The following is a 26170-nucleotide window of genomic DNA, read 5'->3' as shown; positions in this document are numbered from 1 at the left end:
GTTGCCCATCTACAACTATAAAAACATTAAAAAAAAAAAAAAGAATATATTGTGGCTGGGTATACTGGTGCATGCCTGTAACCCAGCAGCTCAGAAGGCTGAGACAGGAGGATCGCAAGTTCAAGGCTAGCCTCAGCAATTTAGTGAGACCCTGTCTCAAATTAAAAAAAAAAAAAAAAAGCCCCGGAATATAGCGCAGTGGTAAAGTGCCTCTGAGTTAAATCTCAAGAACTCCCTCTATCACCACCACCAAAAAACCCCACTGTGAACAGCAGACAGTGGCACACAGTTCCTCTGGGCCTATGAAAATGTGCTCTGGTTGTTTCTGCCTCTGCCCCTGCTAAGTTCCTTCCACCTAGAAGGCATGCTCTGTTTTTCTCCACACCATCCCCTGCTTCTGTGGATGGGAAGGCTGGTCAGTGACCCAGGGAGACCCACGCACCACCAATGAGATTCTAGGCCTGTTCAGATGGCCCCTCATCAACCCAGAAGTGGCATCTCATCTGACCCTTTTCTCATGCTCCTGCTGTGCACGGCTAAAGTGCCCTGCAGTCACAGATGCTCAGTGACTGTCGGATTGTTGAGAAGTGAGTTTTGGTACATGAAGTCAAGAGTCCAGATTACAGATGCTATTTAGACTCCAACATTTGAAACAGATTATTATTTTTTCTTAAAAATTAGGTCCAGGTTGTATGTGGGGGTCAGGGCTTGCTTGCATCTCCACCAGCCCCTGAAGCAGCCTCCCAGCAGGGCTTAGAGCGCCCCCAGATCCCACTTCTCACCTTGTGAATCTGGAGCTCCACACTGTTGAGGAAGATGTTCCTTGGAACGGGGAGTGGAAATCCCTTTTTGAGCTGGGCTGGAAGATAAACAGCGAGAGGCCATAGACAGCATGAGTCAGCTGCTGGCTACTGGGTCCAAAGCTGGTTTAGGGTGGGGACGTAGAGGCCTGGAAAATGCAGCCTCTTCAGGAGGGGATGGATGTGGACAGCTTCTTGGGCCTCTATCAACCCATTTGAGAGCCCAACCTCACCCCCACCTGAAGTGGCTAGGCCTGGGTGTGCAGTGTTCATGTCTAGGGACTCATCCCTGAGGGCCACACTCTGCCTCTCCTTCTCAGATCATTGTTTTGCTCTTATCTCTTGGTCATAGATGTAGATGGTGAGGCCAACAGGAGAGGGAAGGGTGGGAGGTCTGCTAATTCTTAGGCAGCCGCTGGACAAGTACTACCTCCAGCAAGGTCCCCTGGCTTGGGACCCAGGGATTCCAGGTGTCCTGCTAGGGATCAACTATTATGTTACTCCTTTGGCCTCACTCCTATGTCTTTTTTTTTTTTTTTAATTGGGAATTGCACCCAGAAGTGCTTTACCACTGAGATACATCCCCAGCCCTAATTTTTTTATTTTGAGATAGGGTCTCAGTGGCTGAGGTTGGTCTTGAACTTGCAATCCTCCTGACTTGACCTCCTGAGTTGCTGGGATTACAAGCGTGCATCACTGTACCTGGCTTAACTCCTGAGCTTTGAGACAGCTTATCCCTCATGTCTAGGGAGCTCTGCCTGGTCTCTAAGTCCATGCTCTCTCCCAGCTCCTGTGGTTCCCTGAGGTCCCTTCTATAGGCACCTGTTACACATCTGCCTTCTTAACAAGGTGGGAACTATGAGGCATGGGTCGTGGATTGCCAGCATCCCAGGTGGCACAGAAGAGAGGCTCAACTTGCTGAACGAATGAACCAGGAATCCTGTGGGGAGGGGAGAACCCAGCCTTTGTCCTCTGGTGCAGGTGGTGGCAGCTCTTCTTACCATTGAGAGAGGGGTAGATGACCTCGCGTGCAAAGACATTGAAGATGGTTTCCATCTCCTCCACCTGGAGCACAGACGGGGCCAGAACAAATAGACACGAAGAAAGAGGAGTCAAGGGAGGAACATCCAGTCCCACCCCATTTAAGGCACAGATGCTGACTGACTACCACTCTTCCAAACAGCCCCTTGCTCACAATGCAAACCCTAGTCTCTGCATTTACTTTCTGTAAGAGCATGCAGGCCCAGTACTGGAATGCGGCACCATGATGTGAGTGCTATTTCGTGTTTCTTTATGCCACTTTATGTGAACATTGTTAGGTTTTGTTGCAAAAATATCACTGTTTGATTATAGAGTTTCCCCTGAACTTGCTGGGGAAGTCAAAGGATGCATGCACTGTATTATGTCTCAGATATTCTCAATTCCTAAACCCATCCGTCCTCCAGGAGTTTGAATAAGGCATTGTGACGCTGAGCCATTCATATTCCAATTGTGAACACAGTAAAGAGCTTACTGTGTCTGAGGCACTGGGTCAAAGTGTTTTACATAACACACTGCCTCATTTCATATCACAGGCCCTATTTATGGTAGATGCCATTATTCTCATTTTTCAGTACAAGAAACTGAGATTCAGAAAGATTAAGCAACTTGTCCATGATCACCTAGCTAGCAGGTGGCACAGTCTGTATCTTACTCCAAAACTCGCTGTAAGAGCCTGTTGCTCTTTAGCCCTCAGATGGAGCCCTTTGTATAAGGTAAACTTTCAGATATGGGATCTCATTCCTCCTGGCATCTCTGTCTGGGACTTGGTTGCGTCTCCTGGAGCCTAACGGAACCTGTCTTGGCAAAGACGATTGAGAGACACTGATGAAAAGTAACTCACGTTGACAGAACCGATGTTGGAGTGTTTCAATTCGAGTTTCAGCTCACTGTGTAGAGAAAGAGACAAGTGTGGGTCACTGGGCCGTGACTCCCATTTTCTTGTCACCCCAGTGAAATCTGCAGTGTGTTTGGAGGCAAAGGCCTGTTGCCTGGAGATTGGGTAGCCCGCAGTTCCTCTGCAGTGTGTCCCTTGTGGGTTAAGATATGCGTTGTGATCTGAGAGGAAGTGCCATTGTTAAAAAGAATGTTTGCAGAGCATTTTAATAAGGAAATTATGAAGGAATTAAATATTAAGTGGAAGTGGGCATGGTGGTACATTCCTGTCATCCCAGCGGCCCGGTAGGCTGAGGCAGGAGGAAGGCAAGTTCCAGGCCAGCCTCAACAACTTAGCGAGACTTGTTTCAAAATAAAAAATAAAAAGGTCTGGGGATGTGCTTAGTGGTTAAGCTTCCCTGGGCTCAATTCTCCAGTATTAAAAAAAAAATATATGGAAAAAGTGGAATATATAACATTCCATTCAGTGTTTCCAATTGTATAAGGAATGTACTTAAGGGCTGGGGATGTGGCTCAAGCGGTAGCGCGCTCGCCTGGCATGTGTGCGGCCCGGGTTTGATCCTCAGCACCACATACAAACAAAAATGTTGTGTCCGCCGAAAACTGAAAAATAAATATTGAAATTCTCTCTCTCTCTCTCTCTCTAAAAAAAAAAAAAAAAAGGAATGTACTTTAAAAAGGGCTAGAAGAGGGCTGCGGCTGGTAGCTCAGTGGCAGAGCGTTTGCCTAGCCCGTGTGAGGCACATAAAAATAAACAAAATAAAGGTATTCTGTCCATCTACAACTACAAAAAAAATTTTTAAAAAAAGGCTGGAAGAAAACAAACTTATGAGCAGAGCTAGTCTCTGTGTGGCAAGTTTAAGGGTTATTTTGTTTTTACACTTAGGTAATTTCCAACTTTTCTTGTATGGGAATGCATTATTTTTATAATGTGAAAGTGGGCAGTGATTTATATTAGATGGAAACGTGACGTAAAGAGGGAAGCAAGGCCCCTCAACTGATGCAGGAGTGAAGGAAGACAGTGGCTCAGGGCACCTGATCCCCGTCACTGTAGAAATCAGGTCTCCACTGATTTTCCTCCTGCTGGGCTCTCCTCTTGCTCTGCTTCCCTTGTTCAGGAATCCCAATAGCCCTGGATGGATCTCCCTGCTTTCTACTCATGGGGTAGAATGGTCTTTGAGAATTCCTTGGAGAAATCCTCATTCCAGTCGTTTGTGGGAGGCCATCCTCGCACGTGATTTGAGTTACCTCCCTGGCTGGGTGAGAGGCACTTAGGCATATCTTGTGTCCAGAGCTTTCCCCACCCTTCTCAGGTCCAAGGGCTTTTCTGTGCGGAGGCATGTCTGGCCACTACCCCGAAGACCCAATTGTCGCCCCTGACCTTGGGATGCTGCCCCCTTAATCTTCATTGGATGGGATTTTCCCCAGAATTTTTTGTTCCCCAATAAAAGTCCACTCCCTGGCATGTTTGCTGTCTCTCTCCCTAGCCTCTTTAGTAAACCTCACTACCATAATAGGTGGCTGGAGGCTGGAGCTAGGAGGAGCTGTCCTGGAGCTGGTTTAAAGGTAATTAGAGTCTTGTCTCTTTAATTAAAAACTCCCTAGAGATTTCTCACTTTTCGAATCTTCATTCACAGGGGCTAAAGTCTTTGGCTGTCCTGAGACCCCCAACCAGGAGGTCTGTGCAAACTCTAGGGAACTCCAGAAGTCCATCTGTCCCTACCAGCTTTCCCACTGCCCCAAAGGCTCACCATTAACTTCTCTCTCTCTCTCTCTCTTTTTTGGGGGAAGGGGTTACTAGGGATTGAACTCAGCCACTCAACCATTGAGCCACATCCCCAGCCCTATTTTGTATTTTATTTAGAGACAGGGTCTCACTGAGTTGCTTAGCACTTCACTTTTGCTGAGGTTGGCTTTTGAACTCGTGATCCCCCTGCCTCAGCTTCCCCAAGCTACTGGGATTACAGGCGTGTGCCATTGTACCCGGCTATTAGCTTCTCTTTTTAAAGCATCTTAAGACGTTCATTTTAGTGGGGCCAGGGCATTCTATCAGCCCAAGCACATCTAGCAAGGAGCATCACCCAGAGCAGACAAGATGCGGGGCTTGCACACCTGTAACCCAGCAACTTTGGAGGCTGCAGCAGGAGGATCACAGTTCAAAGCCAGCCTCATCAGCTTAGTGAAGCCCTAAGCAACTTAATGAAACCCTGCCATGAAATTAAAAAAAATAAAAAGGGCTGGGGACTTGGCTCCGGGTTAAAACACTCCTGGGTTCAATCCCCAGTACCAAACAAACAAACAAACAAACAAACAAAAAACCCCACAAAAACAAAAATACGAAGATATGGGCTTGGCACAGAGGACATGAGGTATAGAAGACAGGTGCCAACCCCCAGGAGGCGGTATAATCTCTGCTGCCCAAAGCCTGAACTCTTTCTGCACTGATCCACCATCTAAACTTCATGCTTATGGATTGGGAATCTGGGCAGGGGAGCAGTGGGCAGTGGCTTGGGGAACTTCAATTTTCCATCCAATGTCTCCGCTTTGTGACAGTGGACACTTTTCCTCAGAGGTAAAGTCCTTGTGAACACAGCTTCAAGCTCTACCCTCCATCTTGACCTACACTATTCCTTTGCAGAAATTCCAGCTCCTGTGAAGCCTGCGGGGCGGCGGGCAGGAGGAGCCTGGAGCGACAGGCATCTGGAGACACCTGGCGATTCTTCCCGCTTCCAGCTTTCTGCCGGAGGCATTGTCACTGTGCCTTTTCTAGAGGGCACTCAGATCTGGTGGAGAGCTGCCCCCATGGGTCACCTTCAGTCCTGAGTGAACCATGCTGGCTGTTATGGCCACTGTTGGCATGTCGCTGTCCCCGTCCTTCCTCTCCCCACTCCTGCTGTCTTACCTTTCTGGGGACACTGAGCCAACGATCCTATCGGAGTTCACGCTGATGGAGATGGAGAAGTTGGTTTTCTACAAAAGCAAAAGACCACTTAGGCACCTTGTTTGTTCCTGATCCAAGAAACCCCAGGCCATGTGGCCGTGTGGAACGAATGGGCAAAAGCAGCCACCCAGGATTGTGCGTGGCTGTGCGGTGGCCCCACAGCTGGCACCCAAAAGGGAGAGCTGAGGCTTCATTCTCCCTTTTACTTGCCCAGGCTGACCTTGAACTTATGATCCTCTTGCTTCAGCCTCCTGAGTTGCTGGGATTACAGGTGGGTGCCTCGGTTCCTGGCACCATTTTAGTGAAAGCATTGGGAAGGGGAATAAGCCCAAACTTGAACAGGGACACTTTAGTCTGTTTGACTGAGTTCTTCAGAGCAGACTCCTAAGGGACTTTCATGGAGTCCCTGAGCCCTGGAGAAATTTAGACGCCACTTACTGACACCCATCTTGGAGACTGAGGATTGGCTTGCCGAGGGATGGCATTGAGCCAGGTGATAGAATTGGTCAGCCCCTCAAAGCCCCGTGCCAGCTGTGATGGTCAGCTGTCCACCTGGGCCACTTCTCACCAGGGGGGGAACTCCTACCTCTAACACCTGGTTGAGTGCTTGGGTGGCACCACTGAACAGCTTCATATGAAACCTAACTGATGTCCCAAAAACTTGTGACAGGAAAAGGGAACCAGATTGTGTCTCAGCCCAAGGACAGAAAGCTGGCTTCTGCTCATGTGTGGACAAGGTCCACATAGGCTTGAATAGTAGCCAAGAAATATTAAAAATGCATGAGCAACATGTGTGGCAGAGACTGGGTACACCAAGACCCATTTCCTTTTCTTCTGGGCACACAGTTGGACTACATTTCCCAGCTTCCCAGACAGTTAGGTGTGACCATGTGACTAAGTTTTAGCCAATGGATGGTGGGCATAAAAGATGTGTGTTACTTCAAGACCTGGTCAATTAAAAGACCTCTATGATCTTCCACCTACTTTCTGCATCTACTGAACTGTGTGGAGGGGACTATGAAGCTTTAAAGGAGAGAGGAATCACAAGGCAGAAGGAACCTGGGTCCCTAAATAGCCATGTGGAAGGTCATCTGCCAACTAAAAACGATGATTGATTTTATGTGAGATTAAATTTTTTACTGGGTTAGACCCCTAGAATTTATTTTTATTATGGTAATTAGCTTACTGTAGCTACATATGACTGATTATGACTGTTTTGAATTCTTTAATTTTTTACTTTTGCACTTTTTTTGCTGCTGTTGTTTGTATTGGGGATTGAACTCGGGGGCACTCGATCACTGAGCCACATCCCCAATACAAACAATACATCCCCTATTTTGTATTTTATTTAGAGACAGGGTCTCACTGAGTTGCTTAGTGCCTTGATTTTGCTGAGGTTGACTTTGAACTTGTGATCCTCCTGCCTCAGCCTCCCGAGCCTCTGGGATTACAGGCCTGCGCCACTGTGCTCAGCAAGGCTTGTTTTATGGGCCAGGATATGGTCTGTTTTAGGATGTAGACATTTGAAAAGGATGTATTTCACTGTTATGGGTCATGGTATGAGTGTTGTTCTTTTTTTCTTTTTACTACTGGGGAATTAAATCCAGAGTTGTTCAACACTGAACCACCCCAAACCTTTTCATTTTTTATTTTGAGAAGGTCTCACTAAATTGCTGAGGCTGGATTTGAACTTGTGATCCTCCTGCCTCAGCCTCCTGAGCTGCTAGGATTACAGGACTGTGCACCACTGTGCCCCGAATGAGCGTTTTTAAAAAGCCTGTTAGAAAAAAATCTATTGGTGGTTGGTGGTGTTGAGCTCTGTATCTGAGCTGGTTTTCCATCTAGTTGCTTTATCAGTTGCTGAGAGCGGATGTTAAAATCTCCAGCTATTGGGGCTGGGGATGTGGCTCAAGCGGTAGCTCGCTCGCCTGGCATGCGTTCGGCCCGGGTTCGATCCTCAGCACCACATACAAACAAAAAAGATGTGTCCGCCGAAAACTAAAAAATAAATATTAAAAAAATTCTCTCTCTCTCTCTCCCCATCTTTCACTCTCTCTTTAAAAAAAAAAAAAAAAACAAAAAAACAAAAAAAACTCCAGCTATGGTCAAGTCTGTTATTTGAGGCAGTTAAGTTCTATGTATTTGCTGTGAACATGGGATTAGTGAATACTGAATCAATGTCCTTTGGGGAAATACAAGATTAAGTTCCTTTGTGTCTCTCGTCACATTTTGTTAACTGATCAATCTATAACTGTTTTATGAGTGTTTAGAGATACCTTACTTAACACGTATTATTGATTCCTTAACACTGAACTCATAGCCAATGGCACTATAACTCATGCCTGTATGAAGTATATATAACACACACATTTTCTTTGCTAGGCACATCACAGCCTTCTTGTACTTAAGAATTCTAGAATTCTAAAAAAAAAAAAAAAATGAGGAAATTAAAAAAAATAAAGCTAAGAAATAAAAAAAAAAAAAGGAAGGATAAAGAAAACTAGAAATCTGGCCTCCCAGTTGGCCTTTTCTGGCTTGGGAGTGGGCATCATTTTTTTTTTTTTTTTCTCTAGTGTTTGGCTAGAGAGAGAAGAGTTTTTTATCTGTGCTTGTTGGCATTTCTGGGCTGTTGACTTCTTCAGCTCCAGGTTGGGATATTTGAAGGAGGGAATTTATTACCAGGTTGGCTCATCTGCCTTCTCTCCCCATTCTACAGAGTCTTATTACATTTATTTTATAACCAGTGTCTAGGGTTTTTAGTTGAACTTAGCAGTAGGTATGGGGAAACGGACATCTATTCTATCTTCTTAGAATTGGAAGTTCCCCTTTTGAAGTTCTCTTTTGTGTTATTGAGTTATAAGAACTCTTATATTCTGGATACAAATTCCTTATCAAGTATATATTTTGCAAATACTTCCATTCCATGGGTTGCCTTTTCACTTTCTCATTCATCCCTTGAAGCAAAAAGTTCTTAATTTTGATGAAATTCAATTTATCTATTTTTAATTTTGTTGTTTATGCTTTTAGTGTTAAATCTTTGAAGATTTTGCCTAACTCATGTAGATTTATGCTATATGTGTGTATTTGTGTATATAATGTATATATGTATGTATATGTTTACATATACACACATACATTTTAGTTGTAGGTGGACACAATAACTTTATTTTATTTATTTATTTTTATGTGGTGCTGAGGATCAAACCCAGCGACTCACGTGTGCTAAGCGAGTGTTCTACCACTGAGCCATAACCCCAGGCCCGAAAGTTATGTTTCTTTTTAAGTTTTATGTTTTAGATCTTATATTTAGGTATATACCCATTTAGAACTAATTTTTGTGTATCGTGTAATAAAGGGGTATGATTTCATTCTTTTGCAGGTGGATATCCAGCATTATTTATTGGGAAAAAAACCTATTATTCCTTTTGAATTGTCTTGGTCTCCTTGTTGAAAATCAACTGACCATAAATATGAAGTTTATTGCTATACTCATAATTTGTTCTATTGATTTCCATGTTTATCTTTGACTATCACAGCCTTATAGTCAGTTTTAAAATAGCAAAGTGTGAGTCCCCAACTTTATTTTTCTTTTTCAAAACTGCGTTGGCAGTTCTGGGTAACTTGAATCTCAATGTGAATCTTGGGCTTCTGCTTGTCAGCTGACAAAAACTGACTTGGAGTTTTGTTAAGATTGCAAATCAGTTTAGACAGCATTGCCAAATACTATGCTGCCTTTAAGCCTTCTTTAAGAAGGCAATTTGATATGCTGGGAGCAGTGGCACCTGCCTATAATTGCACAGTTGAGAGGATGAAGTAGTAAGATTGCAAGTTTGAGGTGAGCCTCCGCAATTTAGCAAGATCCTCAAGCAACTTAGCAAGACCCTGTCTCAAGATAAAAATAAAAGGGTCTGGGATGTGGCCCAGTGGTTAAGGGCTCCTGGGTTCAATCCAAAAAAAAAAAGTAATTTTATGATTTTTATTTATAAAAATAAATACTCTACTTCCAGTTCTACTGAACAAGATGGGGGGGGTGTTTTAAATGTAAAAAGATTACAGTGAACATCTGGATGCAGTGGTGCTCACCTGTCATCCTAGAGACTTGGAAGGCTGAGGCAGGCAGATTCAAGTTGGAGACCTGCCTGAGCAACTTAACAAGATTCTGCCTCAAAATAAAAAATAAAAAAGGTCTGTGATGTGGTTGGTTCATTAGTAGAGTGCCCCTGTGTTCAGTCCCTAGTGCCTCAAAACTGTGTATAAATGTAGAGAGAGAGAAACAGTGAGAAAGTGAAAATGTTCATCTTGGCTGGAGCGAAGCCTCGAGGTTTCTTGCCACTTTGACAGCAGGGCAGTTGGTGAGCCATGGTGATTTAGGAAGCCTGGTTATTAGGAAGGGAGGTCACTGACGCTGCTGGGAGACATGAATAGCCTTCTGCAGGTATCAGCTCTGTGGTCACCTCTCGGCTAAGGGAGTGACTTCCACCCATGGCAAGCAAGACCCTTTGCTGCCTGATCAGGGCCAAACTTACCACCCTGAGCCGGAAGAGTGGCCTGCGGTCGGAGGAGTTGGGCAGGATGCCGAAGGCTTGGACGTCCATCACAGGAGCAATGGTCACATTTCCAGGAGTGAACCACAGGTGCGGCTCTGATTCAGGGGATGCCTCCAGTTGTACTTGCATATTGGGGAACAACCCGGCCAGCTAAAGAGAGGGAACAGATATTCATAGCACAGCAGAGACCCCAGGGACCCTGAGATGTGGTGGGGAAGGCCAGATGGACAGGTCCCCAAGGGGGCAGATCTCTAAAGGTCCTAAGCCAGCAGGGGAAATATACCAGGATGGAGGGAATCGTATTTCCAGAAGTCCTTTCCAAGAGACGGCTGTCAGGGTGGGAAGGGGCACCTTGATGAAGTGTGTAGGTGACACAGCACCCAGTGGGTGTGTTTAAGTGACTTCAGAAGGTCACCATGATGCCTTCCAAAGCCAGCTTGCCTTGTCTGGCGGGTGAGTTGGGGGCGGGAGCTAGAATGCTCTGCTCTGCTCTGCCACTTTTCAACTAGGCCTCTATAGAAACATCAAATAAATATTGATGATCATCAGCTCAGCCCCCAGGGATCAGCCTGCCCAAGGCCCTGCATTTGTGCCGAGAGGGGCCTCTGCATGTGGGCACTGGTCGATTGCTTTTATCTCCCATGTGAGAATCTCACGGGGTGGGGAGATGCCATCCTCATCCCCATTAGTAAAGGAGGAAACCGAGCCCAGCGAGGTTGAGTCCAAAGCTAGGAAATAGCAGAACCAGGATTCAAATCCAGGTGGTCAAATCCAGATCCCGTGTCCTTGTGCCACAAGGAGTTGGGGGATGACAGGAATTGATTTTACAAATGAGGAACTTTTATTTTTTACCCAATTTTTTCTGTTGGGTAAACTGTACCCAGCCCACTGATGCATGTTCCACCGCACCCAAAGGGTCTCTAGTCCCATTTGAAGCCCTCTGCTGGTGCCCGGCCTCCTTCTCTCCCCTACTCACGTGCCCATTTGAGATGGTGACATTCAGGAGCCCAGCCTGGTGGTAGACCCTGCTGGCTGTGTTGAAGACGTACTCGGAGACTGCGAAGTAGAACATGCGGTCATATTGTTGGGGCAACATCATGGCTGGGGCATCAAAAGGGACTGGGGTGCGTTGGCTTTGGCTGAAGAATTCACCCTGGAGACAGAGAACTTACCAGTCACCCCAGTTCCTACCTGTTAGGGTGAAGGTCTCAGGCAGAAGCATCCAGAGCCTGCCAGGTGGGGCAGGGTTCCTCTCCAGAGTGAGGGGTCAATGTGCTCAAAGATTCCCTCTAGACCCACACCACCTAGGTCCTGACAGCTCCTGAAACTGATAGCCCAAAGAGACCCGGCCGGGGGCAGACTTCATGGATCATTTCAGCCTTTTAATCAGGAACAGGACTCCCCCTGGGGGCATGGACCCACTCTCCTGGTGGAAAATGAGCCAATGAACAAAGGAGGGGACTGGGGGCTCACGTAGCCTGTGGGTGATTTAGTGCGCATGTCAGTCTGAGCACTCAGGAATTTGGGTTTTGGGGCTGGGGGTCAGTGGCCAGCACCTGGAGAGGAGCTGTCTTGGGAGAGATTAGTGTTTCCTAGAGAGTCAGTCTAGTCTTTAGAAACACTTTCTCCCCGTCCGTGAGAGATAAGAGCTATCCGTGTCTGCCTCTCTTTTCCATTCCCTTCTCCCAGTCCTCACTATTTGGGGGTTTTCATTTTCCATATCCAATAGGAACCACTCCTATTGGAGCTTGGAGCCCCCTGCCAGGACTGGAATCCTGCATCTTGCTAGCTCTGGACCTTGGGCCAGTTACCAACTTCCTCACCTGAAAAAGGGGACGGGGCTAATGGGGTGAAATCTTGGTCAGTTATTATTTGTACAAACTCTTAGAACTGACCCCACAGCAAGAGGCAGGCAAGTGTGAGCTAAGGCAGCTCCAGGGTCTGGCTCCACCCTCGGGGAGTGAAGAGGGAACACTGGGAATGCAGAGGGGTGTGTCCGGTTCCTCTGTGGCTGTAGGAAATGACCACAATCTTAGTGGCTCACAAATTAATTCCCCACAGGTTTGGGGCCTGCGATGCTTCCGAAGGCTTCCAGGGAGACTCTGAAGCCTTGGAGGCCACCAGCTCTCCTTGGCTTGAGGCCTGTTCCCCACACCTAACCTCCCGCCCCTCTCCAGTTCTTCACCTCCTGCCTCCCTCTTGTAAGGACCTGTGAGCACACTGAGCCCAGCAGGATAAACCAAGATAATTTTCTCATCTCCAGGCCCTTAATCACATCTGCAAAGCGCTTTTGCCATATGTGGTGACATTTACAGATTCTGAGGGTTAGGATGTGGACATCCTAGGGAGCCACCGTGCAGTCTGCGAGGGGTGATGCAGGCAGTAGTGAGTGTCCCCTTATGCATACAAGTGCCAGGTACCTGCTGGGAATCTTATGCACATCATCTCACTTAACTCCTGTAAACCCTGAGGGGTTAAGGCTATGATTATTTCAATTTAACAGAAGCTCAAAGAGGTTAAATAACTCTCCCAAACACCCCAGCACATAAGTGGTAGAGCCAGGGCTTCAAGCCCAGGCCTTTGTATTTCAGACAGATTTACCTCATTGGTTCACAGAACTCCTGCATTAGGTCTTGGTCTATTGTGACTAGTGCACCTGTGCCCACCCTGGACACTGGTCACGGACAGTGACTAACAGGTAGATGAACTTGAAAGGAAAAGGAAGAGCTGACTCTGAGAGGTGAAGCTGATACTCTACCAGTCTTCAGTTCCAAGAGCTCTCTCTATAGCCCCTTACCATGATGGGTATGTCCACACTTTTAGAGGTCACCTGGGGAGCTCCAAACAGTCTGTAGTCAATACCAGCAACCTGATCAATCATCAAGGTGACTGTGGGAAAGGAAAGAAGCAGCCTGTGAACACGCTGTTCCCAGCTAATTACAGTTGTGCAAGTTTATACTGCACAACTCCAAGGAACTCATTAACACAGAAATGGGGTTGGGGCCAATTCATGGTACCTTTAGCCAAGGAAGGGAGAGGGAGAAGGAGTGGGGGGGGTGTGAAGGGAAAAAGGAAGGGAGGGAGGGGGAGAGAAAGAGAAAGAGAAAGAGAGATTGTCTTATTTGTCCACTCTGCTCATTCAATTGAACTCAGGGGGTTCTCCAAGCTATATCCTGAGCCACCCCCTCCCTTTTTGAGACAGGGTCTCACTGAGTTGCTGAGACTGGCCTAGAACTTGCAATCCTCCTCCTCAGCCTCCCCAGTCTCTGGGATACAGACAGGTGCCACTGCACTGGGCACATTCAATATTTTATTGAGCACCTGCTCTACACCAGGCGTGATGCAGGTGCCAAAGAAACAGCTGTGAATAAGATGGGCAAAGTCCCTGTCCTCACGAGTCCAGAGGGGAAATAGGCAGTCAGACACTTGAGCAGATAAATGTAACATTGCAGCTGTATCAGGCAGCAGAAGTCCATAGGGTGATGCAGCCATGCAACTGGGGCAGAGCGGGCGTGGGCAACTTAGCTTGGACAGGAGTCAAGCCGGGTTTCTGAAGGAGGAGGTTCTGGGGCTGGGATCTGGAGGAGGAGGTGTCGAGTGGATGCAGGGGGGACATGGAGAGGGCATTCCTGGCAGAGGGGGCAACGTGGGTGCAGAAGGTGCAGCAGAACGGAGGTGGTAGCTAGAGGGACTCATGGGCCCATGTGGCTGAGTGAGTGGGGACAGGAGCAAGATGACCCTGGGGACTGGGATGTAACGGACAGGCCAGACCACACAGGGCCTGCTACCAAGGATGGGCTCAGGATTCTGAGAATCACAGGAGTCTAAGACAGTCTCCAGGAGAGTTGGTGACCGCCCCTGTGTTCCTGTGGCAGCAGAGGTAAGGGTGGGAGGGCCTCAGCCCAACCCAGGGATTTCACAGCACCCTGTTTTGTTAAAGCAGCCCGCACACGCCACATACTGGGGATTGAACTCAGGGGCACTCGACCACGGAGCCACATCCCCAGCCCAGTTTGTATTTTATTTAGAGACCGGGTCTCACTGAGTTGCTTAGTGCCTCATTAAATTGCTGAGGCTAGCTTTGAACTTGTGATCTTCCTGCCTCAGCCTCCCGAGCCCCTGGGATTAAAGGCATGCACCAACGCACCCGGCTCCCAGCAGGCTTTTGAATACCTCCTCAATCCCTTTTCTCCCCGTCTCCAGAGAACAGATCCCAGGAGAGATGGTCACCCCAAAGCCAACTCTGCTGGATGGAGATACTCAATGGCAATTCTCCCAGGGCTGCCCCAGGGGTGACGGTTTCAGGGATGCCCAGTGACATGGCATCTGAAGACACCCAGAGAAGTTGGGTGGGAGGGCTCCAAACCTGGCAGAGTCTGGAGGTAGGGCTTCAGGTGCGAGTCTGATGACTTCTTGACCACTTCGCAGATCTGTCGGAAGTGGGTGAGAAAGTGGGGTGAGTCCTTCCTCCGCCTCTTCCTGGCGATGCCCCTGGCTTCCCCACTCCTCTCTAGGAACCATGGTGGCATTCCTGTCCTGTGGGCACCTCTGTGTGTGCACGGGGCAGGGATATGATGGAAAGGAAGGAGAGACCACTCCCCGTGCACACAGCACTTGGCCGCTGTTCTAGCTGGACTGGCCTTTCACGCAGAAGGGCCCAGTTTACGTTCCTGGACTTTCCTGAAACCCACATTAAAAGTGGTTGGTGGTCAGGCTGGCCTTGCTCTGGGGTGTGCTATTGATACTGTCCTCAGGTCAATGTGGTGCTGGCGGCTAAGGCACCAAGAAGTGCAGTACTTACATGGAGTTGTTAGAACAGGGGGAGAAAGCAGTGGAGTTCCTTGGTACAGGGCACAACTCCCTGGACTCAGAGACTCCACACCCCTTCCCTGGCCCCTTTGACTCCTCTATCTACTTGCTTCCTGAAACCTCACCATTAATGCCCCTCTGGAATAAGGGGGAGCCATGCCCCAGCACGGCGGAGGCTCCGCAGGCAGTACTGACTGCAGTCACTAGACAGCGCCAAAGCAAAGCAGAGGTGGGTCCCAGTGGATTCCAGGGTCCTCATTGGCTGCCAGCTTCCTGCTGGATCAGTCAGCCATGGAGTTCCAGAAGCTCCCAGTCTCATAATTTCCCAACTTCCTACACCATCTTCATGATTTTTGCCTTTCTCACTTTTGAACTGTCTGTTATTTCTACCAAGTGCTCTTATTAAAATCACATACATTTAATAAAAATACAGAAACTATCTCTTGTCAGTAGAAAACTGGTCTCCTTTGGCATAAAGAGGGAATAACTAGGAAAATGAACATGAAAGATTTAGAAAAATATGCTCTGGAAGTCCGGCCAGATGCTGCTGCCTAATTAGATAATGCCCTCTTTGTATTTAGGGATGCATTAAATCCCACTGAAACATCCTGTCTTTGACATAAGAAGAAAGAGAAAGAATACTGCAACTGGAGTTACTCATTCTGTCATTCTGCATAATTTAATACCAAGGCTTCATAATTCATAAAATCAACTCTGGAGATTTCTGCATTTTGAGAAGCATTGTTTTAGTGCAAAATTCTAATCTAAGCCAGCCCAAGGTTTCCAGGTAGACCCAACCAGCCTCTCCTGGACCTTTGAGCCAGGCAGTGTTACTCAGGAACCAGCCCTCCCATGGCTTGGAGTGTGACCTCCTTAGATCTTCTCCATTGTCCCCCAGGTCCCCTGGCCAGAGATCCTCTTTCTGCAGAGCCTCCTGGAACTTGGAACTCACAGCTCTGTGGGAACTTAAGTCAGGGATGACATCTGAACCTGTCCGTTCCCTGGGCTCAGCCTCCCTAGCACTAGCCTCATTCCCTCTGGACAAGTGGCATCCAGATTTTTCAATTGTAGGTCAGTGACTGCAACTCACACAGGACTGTTGGGGAGCTCAACTGTCTGTAAAAATGGCCTTACCCCCATTCACTCAGCTCTTACTCGGTCCCTGGGTGCTCACTAGTTAAGTATATCACATTGCCTGGTCCTCAGAACAGCCCAGCAGGGTACATGTTGTATCTTGTGATTATTCCTATTTTACAGATAAGAATCCTAAGACTTAGAAGAGTTAGTTAAGTCAGGTATTCAAGACCTCACAGCCAGACGATGACTGAGCTGGGATTTAAACTCCGAGCATCTGACAACAGAGCTCAAGTACTCAACAGGGAAGAGACCAGGAGGTGAGTCCAGTTGAGACAGGGCTCTGAGATGGTGAGGGCGCTGAGCCCCACTTGTATACCAGATATTCTGTGAGTTTATCTCATGAAATCCTCACCAACTTTCTTCAAGATAGGGGTCATTGTCTCCAGTGGGCTCACCGACTTGTCCCACAGTGCATGGAGTGTAAAATGAAGAGGTATTTCTCTGCCACCAAGACCAAGGCCATTCCCACTGCTATTCTCAATATGGGGTCTTACTTGGGAAATCAAGTTCTTAAGGTGAGATAGATACTTTAGATTTCCTCCTTAAAAAGTTTTAAGATATATTGTGGCATTTAAATCCACAGAACACCTGGAATTGAATTTCTTTATGGTGTGAGGGAGGGATTCAAAATCATTTATTGCCAGTCTTTCTCACTAGTATTACCAATAGTTAGATAATCAAATAGCTTTGGTCAGTTCCAAATGCCGGTTTACCATGCGTGATCACACAAACCTGAGAAAGCTTTGATGTTTGTCTTTGCACCCATGAATGAGGAAGGTGTTTCTAACTAAGCAAATTCAAATGGCCACATACTTAAGGGAAAAGGCTCTTTCCAAATATCAAATAAGCAGATGCTTGGTGATTCATGTGCTAATGACCAATATGTGTATCTTTTTACCTGTTTTTCCAAGATTCTTTTGATACTGCTTTCAATTCTTTTACGGAAGAGATTCAGGATCCATCTGAAGAGAAGAGAAAGAAGGTCAAGATACATTTTAAGGTGAACTGAGACTCCCAAAAGGAAGGCTACCCAGGGATCTGAACTTTCCCCATTTTATCTCAACAATGGGACCCAGGCAGATGAATTTAATCCAAAGGGGGAAAACCCTGGACAACCTTTAGTATAACTATGTACATCTTTTTTTTTTTTTTAAAGAGAGAGAGAGAGAGAGAGAGAGAGAGAGAGAGAGAGAGAGAGAGAGAGAAATTTTTTTTTAATATTCATTTTTAGTTCTCAGCCAACACAACATCTTTGTATGTGGTGCTGAGGATTGAATCCGGGCCGCACGCATGCCAGGCGAGCACGCTACCGCTTGAGCCACATCCCCAGCCCACTATGTACATCTTAAAGCTCACTTCTTCCCTAGCCCCCAGGTCTAAGAATGAGTAGCAAACCCTGTTCAGCCAATCAGAGCTCAGGCTGATTAGTCTAGGGATGAGCATGTGACCCAATGTGGACCAATGAGAGCTTTTCCTGGGGCTTTTATGGTAAAGGATGCTTTCCCTGAGGGCCAAGGAAGCCTGAGCTCCCGGTGACCATCATTTCCACTCTAGGGTGGGGGACCCTGCCTCAGAATGAAACCAATAAAGAAAAAAGCAGAACCAGGAGCCAGAGATTCCCAGTGATGTTGGCCAAACACCTGGATCCAGTCAGAGCTACGACTCTATCCCCTGGCTTCCATGGGAACCACTCAAGTTCATTCTTGCCTCTTTTATTTTGATTTTGGTGCCGGGGACAAAACTCAGGGCCTCGTGCATGCTGGGCAAGTGCTCTACCGCTCAGTGACACCTCCAGCCCCAGTTTATCAACAGATGACTGCTAAGACATTGTAGAATCTTCTTGTAATGGATTAGTTTGAAAAGGAAACTAGCTTTCTGATGAGGAAGGATTTACAAATACGTGCGAAGTGAAGAAAAGCTAGGGATGTGAGATTGTATGCAGCATGCTCCTCTCTGTGTAAAAACTGAAAGACTAAATACCCACCCGGGCAGTCAGAGAATTTCAGGACTCACACCTGGGATGCTCAGCCTTGGTTGCTGCTAGCAAGGAGAATTGATGGGCAGGGAGCTAAAGTGGAGAGAGATTTCCCCACCCTGTACCCTTTTGCATATCTTGAATTTTGATAAATCACCTATTAAAAACATTTGAAAAAGATTAAGGTGTAAGGTGGGGGTTAAGCCTATTCTTTATACCCTCCCCAAGCCTGCCAAACAATTTTTTTTTTTCTCCAGAAGTTCAACAGTTTAGTTTAGTCACTTGTTAATTTCATGGAGATCCGATGAGTCGAAGCCACTGCAGATAAAGTCACCTGCAGAGGCTCCCTCCAACCACAGACACCCCCCTGGCAGAAGTGAGGACCAGGACAGAGTTCCCCCACCATGTTCTTCCAAAGACTGCAGTCGAGGGTGAAAGGTTGTTGGAAACACGGGGACTAAGTTACTTGACTTACTCTGGCAACCTTTTCTCTCTCGTGAAGTTTCCTTTGCCATACGGTTCCTGCTGGCTGATGACTGGTGAGGTGCAGAGCGATGCGGGAGCATCACACAGGTGTGTATTACGATAGTAAAACCATGTGCTTCCTGGGTTCTACAGAAAGCATCCTGAACTTTCCAGAGCTCTATCCCCGGAGCAAACCTGGGACCCACAGCCTGCCTGAACCTTGGTCCCTGGATGGGCCTGAGCTATCTGGCTGTTGCTGTAGACACCCTGGTTGGGGTATTGCTTCCAGTAAAACCTTCTACACCCATGGGTAGGCCTACAACCTGCGCCAACATATTGAAGCAGTAAGAGGTTTTTCCGTGGGTCACAGACTCCGTGGAGTCACCCTGGACTCCTTCCCTGCCTTCCTGCCCAAGTTCAACCTCCTCTCCCGCTTCCAGGGTCAGCACCTGTCTGCGGCCCATCTCTCACCTTGACAACTGCCTCCGCCTGCAACCTGTCTCCTTCCCTTTGTGCTGCCTCAGTCTGATCTCTCCTAAAGATGCTGTTTTCTACAGCAAAAATCTGATATTATCACCCCCTGCCTTCTTAAAATCCTTCAATGGCTTGTCACTGCCCGATAGGAGAAAATCCATAGTCCTGTTCCTGCCTACTCCTTTAAATTCTTCTGGTAACCACCCCCATCCTTTTGCGGTACACTGACTTCTTTTTTCTTCCTGAAAAGCACAGCTTTTTCATGTCTCAGGATCTTTGCACGTGCTTCTCTTTATGCCAGTAAAGCTTTCTCCTCCCCTTCCCCTTTTGCTTGAATTCAAAGCTCATTTCTGATATCCTGTCTTCCAGGAAACTGTCTCTATGCATAAGCTAGGCCAGTCCTTCTGCATTCAGAGCACCTGGACTCTCCTTATGAGCATGTCATCATAATTATGTCAAGTGTAGTTCATTACATACTAAAATGTTAATACCACACTGGGGTAGAGATTCTGTCTGTTGCTTCCTTTTATATATATCCTGATCTTGCAGTTAGATCAGGATCTGGTAAATAATAAGGGAATCAATAAATATTTGTTAAATACATGAGTTGGTAAAGCTACAAACTCTCCTGTTTTGGTCAAGACCATGTTTTCTGTGTCTATATCCCTAGAACCCCAATCATGTAGCAGCCGCCAACAACCAAGCAGCTGAAAGATTTTTCTGGCCACACTATGTGTGTGTGTGTGTGTGTGTGTGTGTGTGTGTGTGTGTGTGTGTGAACTGCATAGAATTTCATAATTTGCTCCTGAGAAATGGGAACTATGTCCACCTGTGAGGGTTTGGATATGAGATGTCCACCCAAAAAGCTCTGTGTCAATGCAGGAGGGAAACGATCAGATTGTGAGAGTTATAACCTGATCAGTGGATTGATTCATCTGATGGATTAATAATTCGAAAGGACTATTTACAGTACTGGGAGATAACTCTAGGCAGGCAGAGCGTGGCTGGAGGACACAGGTCACTGGGGCTGTGCCTTGGGGTTTATAATTTGTCTCTGGCCTTGCATTTCCTGTTTTCTGGTTGCCGCGAGCTGAGCTTTCCTTTGCTGTCCCTTCCCCATGATGTCCTGCCTCACCTCAGGCCCAGAGCAAGGAAGGTGGCCAACCACGGCCTGAAGACCACTAAAACTGACAGCCCCAAATATACTTCCTCCCCTAAGTGTTCTTGTCAGGTGTTTGGTCACAGCAACCCCACCACCTGGTTAAAACAGTGCTTCGAGGGCTACAGCCTCAACCAAATCTCCTTTGGCAGATTCCGGCTGAAGCCTCCAAGCATTTGTGCAGAAAACATTAATCAGTGAGTAAATGTCTCTGCTTCCCAAAACACAAATCGCCTGCAAGCACAGGATGGCAGGTCTCCAAGCTTCGGTGGGCATTTTGATCTTGTCAACGTGACCGCCCAGAACATTAGCTTCTAGCAGAGAGGGGCTTGGCTCTTTACCCTGTGTGCCCCTGCTGCCTGCCAGGTCCAGCTCTGTCCTTCCGATTTACCTCCCAAGCCCTCTTGCTGGGCTTCTGTTGCTCTGCTGCCCCACCGTGTCCTGGTGATGGCCGTGTTCCTCCACAGGTATCCTTCTCCAAGGCGCCAGTTCCTTCTAGATCTGCAACGCCCTTCTCCCCCTCTGACCTTCAACCCTGGGGTAATACTGGCTCCCTGCTGTCACCACTCTCAGGTGCAGCACTCCTTGCTGGTTTCCACCATTCAGTCGACTCTTTGATTGACAGTCCCCTGGAGAGTCTTATCAGGTAAGCCTGTGGAGTTGCCCTCTTTTTCCTGCCAGGACCTGAGTGATGCTGTGGCAACTCAAATACTGGGAAAGCAGTCATGCTGGAGACTGCCACCCTTCATTCAGTGTCCCCTGAGTATCCCCCTTGGGCAAATCTGGTTGGTGTGCTGGGTTCCCACTGAAGACCATCTTGCCTGGGAATCAGCATGTGTTTTCTTAAAACACAGACAGATAGTAAATGGTTGGGGCATTTGCCTGTCCTGTGGGCTCTGTTGCCCCTACCCAGCTCTACTGTTGTAGAGCTAAGGCAGCCACTACCAAAATGTAAATGAGTGGTCGTGGCTCTGTTTCCATAACATCTTATTTACAGAAACAGGTGGCAGGCTGAATTTGGCCCACGGACTCCTGCTCCTGAAGACCCTTGAAATCTTGCTCTTCTGCCTGTTAGATGGGCTGAATGAGGGTTGAGCATGTTATTGAGGCAGCACTGTCTCTAGCCAGTGTGCTGAGGTCACTTACCTTAAGCTTCCAGAAATGCGGACGCTCACACGGCCAATGGAGTTGCTGCAGTGGTGTACGGAGGCCGTGGGTCGTCCAGTCTCGTCCTTGCCCAAGTTCAGAGAGACTGAGATGGAAATGCCATCCACCTTCAGATCAAACGAGCCTTTCAGGTTGCTGGTTGGGGGAAATGAGAAGTAAACTGCTGTATAAGCTGGGTCACCATCAAGAAGAACAACCAAGACACAGCCCCAGATTTGTCTCCCAGGTTCCCACTAACCGGCTGTGCCTCCTGCCTGGACCTCCACTTCTCTTTAAAAACAGACAGTGTCACTGAGGATTTGCTATGTGCTAGGCACACTGCTAAATGCCTTACCTCCGTTGTTTTATTTAAACAACGGCATCTCTGAGACGTGTTATTATTAACCCCATTTCCCAGACAAGGAAACTAAAGCTTAAGGATTGTTGGATCTGGGTCCTTTATAGACCCGACTTTGAATAACCAGGGAGGGAGGAGGGTGTGCCCTTGCCCAGAGCTGAGCCACATTCCTACCCGAGTGCTACTCACATGAATCCTTTTTTCACCTTCCAGTTCCCACCCACAGACAGATCGTTGTTGGACAGGGAAGCTCTGATTCCCAGCCCTGGAAGTGGACTCAGATCTGAGTTTCGGACCTCGAAGCGATGGATCTTCAGGCTGGGGAGGAAAGCAGATGTCAAACCCATTAAAACAAACAAACAAACAACAACAACAACAAAAAACAAAACAGGGGCTTGGGGCTGAGGTTGTAGCTCAGTGCTGGTATGCTTGTCTTGCATTTATGAGGCCCTGGGTTCGATCCTCAGCCCCACTTAAAAATAAATAAATAAAATAAAGGTATAGTGTCCATCTACAACTAAAAACATTAAAAAATAATAATAAAAATAAAAAACAAAAAACAGGGGCCTGTTCATCCCTGAGTGAGTCCCCTCCCGTTCCTCTCACTCTCTTTTGAATATATTGACCTAACCCACAAAGGACCATCCAACCGTCTCAGGTGCCTCTTTCAAGATCCGCTCAGCCTCCTCCAGGAAGCTTCTCCAACCCTCCAAGGCCAAGGCCCTCCTCTCTCCTTTGACACACATCCTCACGGCTGCTCCTGTCCACCCTGCTGACCTGACTCTGGTGAGCAACCTGTGAGCTGGCCTGGCTTTACGTGTCCTGTCTCCACCTGGGGTCTCTAGGAAGCAGCTGTCCCCTCTGCTCTTTGCCCCTCATTACTTCAAATAGAAACAAGGGCTCGGGACTGTGGGTGAGTTAGGCATACTCGAGGTCCTGGGTTCCATCCCCAGCACCACAGAACAAAAACAAGGACTCACGGTTCGGATCAGAGATCATTCCCTGGCAACCAGTGGGATATTATATATATATATATATATATATATATATATATATTTTTTTTTTTATATATATATATATTTTTTTTTTTTCCTATGTACTTTTTTTTTATATATAAATTATGAATCAGCTGTAAAAATGTGGGCAAACAACTAGATTTCTGGCTTGTCTTGAAAAAATCCAAAGGAAAATGCCACGTTCCCCACGGCATTGACCAACTACAGGCGAGAAGCGCTCTTTAGGTGGGCACACACCATGCTCTCCATCTGATTATTGGCTCTTGGATCCATTCCCTGGCCTTCCCATGCTCTGAACCACGGGGACTGGGACTGACCTGTGCAAACTACATTTCCCAGGCTCCTTTGCAACTGGCTTCTAGTTAGAATTGGCCAATGGGAAGTACTTGAGGGGAGTGTAGTGGAGGGAAGAGGGAGAAGCCAGGGTGTTTCTTCTTCTCTGCCAGGAATTGCCTTTGGCGGTGGTTCCACGTCCACAGTGGGGTGAGCTGCTATCAGACACCTCTTCAGGGACTGAGTCTTTCTGGAGGACTGACTGAGGGCTTGGGAATGATTTCTAAGGGTCTCTCTTTCATTCTGATGATTCAAGGAGCACACACCCCCTCTGGAAGCCCCACAAGAGCTGGCCATCATCCCTCTGTCTTTGCCGACTCCCTTCCCCAGGATCCTAGGTTTCCATCCTTCCTCCTCTGCGGCCCCTGATTTGGGGAAAGGGGACCTCACCTGTGAAAATTGTAGCTCACCCGTCCAAACCAACCAATCTTGAAGCTTCCTGAGAAGTCAGGCAACCTGATGGCCAGCAGCTCCTTTCTCAGGGTGGCCACTGCATACTGGTTTGCTGGGTGGGGAGAGGGAAAAGAGGGATCTGTGAGCCGAGTGAGTTCATTCAGTGGGAGGCAGATTTGGTGGCCGGGCTTTAGAATCACACACGCTGGGTTAGAACGCAAGATGTGCTGTGTGCTCACGCACACAAAGTGTTAAGTTTTGCTGTGCTTAGCAAAACAAGGAGTTCTGTGAGAAAGTATGAACTCTTTGAACTGTGTCCTTGTTGCTGTCTTAAGAAGATAAAAGAATGTTCTGCCAAGTGTAAAATTTATATATATATAAATTATATATATTTTTTATATATATAGTTTATATTTATATATATATATATAAATTTTACACTTGGCAGAACATTCTTTTTATATATATAATTTATATATATATATATATAAATATTTGCCTGGGAATAACTAACCACAAGTTAATTGATAAGAAATATGGAGCACTGTGACCATAAACAAAGTTTTCCTGAGAATGCTTATCCATACTTGTAAGGATTAAGCTGCCGAAAGGATGTGTTTTCTTTTCCCTTGTTTTAATTAATAATGCTGTATAAAAGAAGGAGAGAAAAAAGTAAAGACGGTGCTCATTTTCTACTGGATGCGTGTGTGTGTGTGTGAGTCTTTCTTAAGCATCTCTGCTGTACCAGGATTACAGATTGTCAGCGGGTTCTGACAATGTGCCATTTACTACTGATGCAATCCCACGGGAGCCCCTTGAGCCTCAGCCTCCTCGTCAGGAAATGGTGACAATGAGAGTGACCTAAAGGCTTATTAAATTGGGTTGGGACTCAGAGCACCAGGTAAATGGCAATCGTTGTTCTTTATTCCTTCAACAGATCTTGAGCAATGATGAATTACAGGGGGCTCTTGAGGAATCATCTGCTACAGTCTGGTCAAATCTCCTGCCCCTTCACTATTGCCTGGACAGTTAGCAGATTTTTAGGTCTGGCCCCAGTCAATCTTGAGTGGATCCCCAGAATCTGTTTTTTTTTTTTTTTTTTTTTTGGTACCATGGATTGAACCCAAGGGCGTTTAACCACTGAACCAATTCCCCAGCCCTTTTTATATTTTATTTAAAGATGGCGTCTCGCTAAGTTGCTGAAGCTGGCTTCGAATTCATGATCCTTCTGCCATAGCCTCCCAAGCTGCTGGAATTACAGGTGTGGGGCCACCATACTTGGCCGGAATCTATATTTTAGCAAATGTTCCAGTAATTTCTATTTCAGTCGTTGAGCTCACGCAATACTAGACAAGTGCTCTCTCAGTGAGCCACATCCCCAGCCACCGCCCCCGGCTTTTTAAGAAGTTGACTTTTATTTTTTATTTATTTGTTTTTTATGTGGTGCTGAGGATTATACCCAGTGCCTCACACATGCTAGGCAAGCACTGTACCACTGAGCTATAACCCCAGCCCCTTTTTAAGTTTTTTGGGGGGAATGAGTTCTCACTAAATTGCCCAGACAGGCCTTTAACTCGAGATCCACCTGCTTCAGCCTCCCAAGTGGTGGGATTACAGGTGTGCATCACACCTGGCTCCCAGAAATTTTAATGTCTTTACCCTCTGATATTCAAGATGAGGAATTTGAAGCCCTAAGAGTAACATATCCCAAGATGTCCAAACCAGGCGGTGGAAGAACCCCAGCCTGTGACTCATTGTCCTTGTGACCGCACCATTCTGGTGGGCAGCAATGGGCCTCAGAAAAAGCAACTCAGTTCCCTTACCATATTCCAGGCCTTTTGTGGTGATCCTGGCCACAACTCCAGGATTAGAAGCTCCTTCTCCAAACCTGGCGGAACTTTCCAGCAGCAATAGGACCACTACCACATGGTACGGTCTGGCCATCATCCTTGTCCTCCTCAGCTCCTTCCTCTGCAGAGGTTGGTCAGAGGCTTTTTGTAGGAGCCTCCCTTACCAAAGGTGAAGGCAGAGGCTGAGGTACTTATAAAGCCAGAACCGGATGAGATCTGAGCCAACTGGGGAGTGGGGTGGAGGTCTAGTTCCCAGCAACTTGAGATGATGAAAAGGTTGCTTGTGAAATTGTTTGAGTTCTATGTTTGCCACGCCTCCCAATTCTTCCTATTCCAAACTTTCTGGCTCAGTGCTTGGGAGGGCCCCTTCTCCTCCCCTCCTGTCACACCCCTCTCTAGCTGAACACCAGCCATTCATTCCCGTTATCAGGGAAGCTGAAGTCTAAACACCCAGCTGGCAGTGAGGCCATCACAGCATGGCTGCGTGCCACTGAGCTCTCCAACCAGGTCTCCCGCCACCAGCCTGCCCGTGCTCTGCCCTCTGGCTGTGCCGCGGTCCACTGTTCTCTACTGACATCATGCAAGAGCCGATCAAATCAGGTCACAAATACAACAGGTGTATCCAGGAACTCCAAGTGGATTTTCTCTTGCCTGTGTTGTTTCTAATCAGCTTTTGAGGCATAATTTATATGAAGTAAAATGCATACATGTTAGGTGTACGGCACCATGGATTTTGACACAGGTATGCACCTGGGTGACCGCATCATAATGCAGGTGTAGAACACTTTCCATCACCCCAGGAAACCCCTTGTGCCTCTCCCCAGTCAATCTC

General features: G+C 47.1%; 1 protein-coding gene across 1 annotated transcript; it reads right to left on the bottom strand.

Annotated features, from left to right (window-relative positions):
- Nucleotides 1-1625: 1625 nt before the first annotated feature.
- On the bottom strand, nt 1626-25432 carry LOC143394914 (lipopolysaccharide-binding protein-like). Its single transcript, XM_076849481.1, has 12 exons — nt 25312-25432; nt 23486-23600; nt 21936-22064; nt 21389-21544; nt 17068-17131; nt 14590-14653; nt 13021-13112; nt 11200-11376; nt 10203-10373; nt 5638-5705; nt 2683-2728; nt 1626-1865 (listed from the first exon to the last, which is right to left on the bottom strand). Exons 1-12 carry the CDS (start codon nt 25430-25432, stop codon nt 1626-1628), a joined length of 1443 nt encoding a protein of 480 aa, XP_076705596.1.
- Nucleotides 25433-26170: the final 738 nt, after the last annotated feature.

The sequence above is a fragment of the Callospermophilus lateralis genome, chromosome 3 (genome assembly GCF_048772815.1).
Source record: "Callospermophilus lateralis isolate mCalLat2 chromosome 3, mCalLat2.hap1, whole genome shotgun sequence".
Lineage (NCBI taxonomy): Eukaryota > Metazoa > Chordata > Mammalia > Rodentia > Sciuridae > Callospermophilus > Callospermophilus lateralis.
This window is presented reverse-complemented; position numbering and strand designations above follow the sequence as displayed.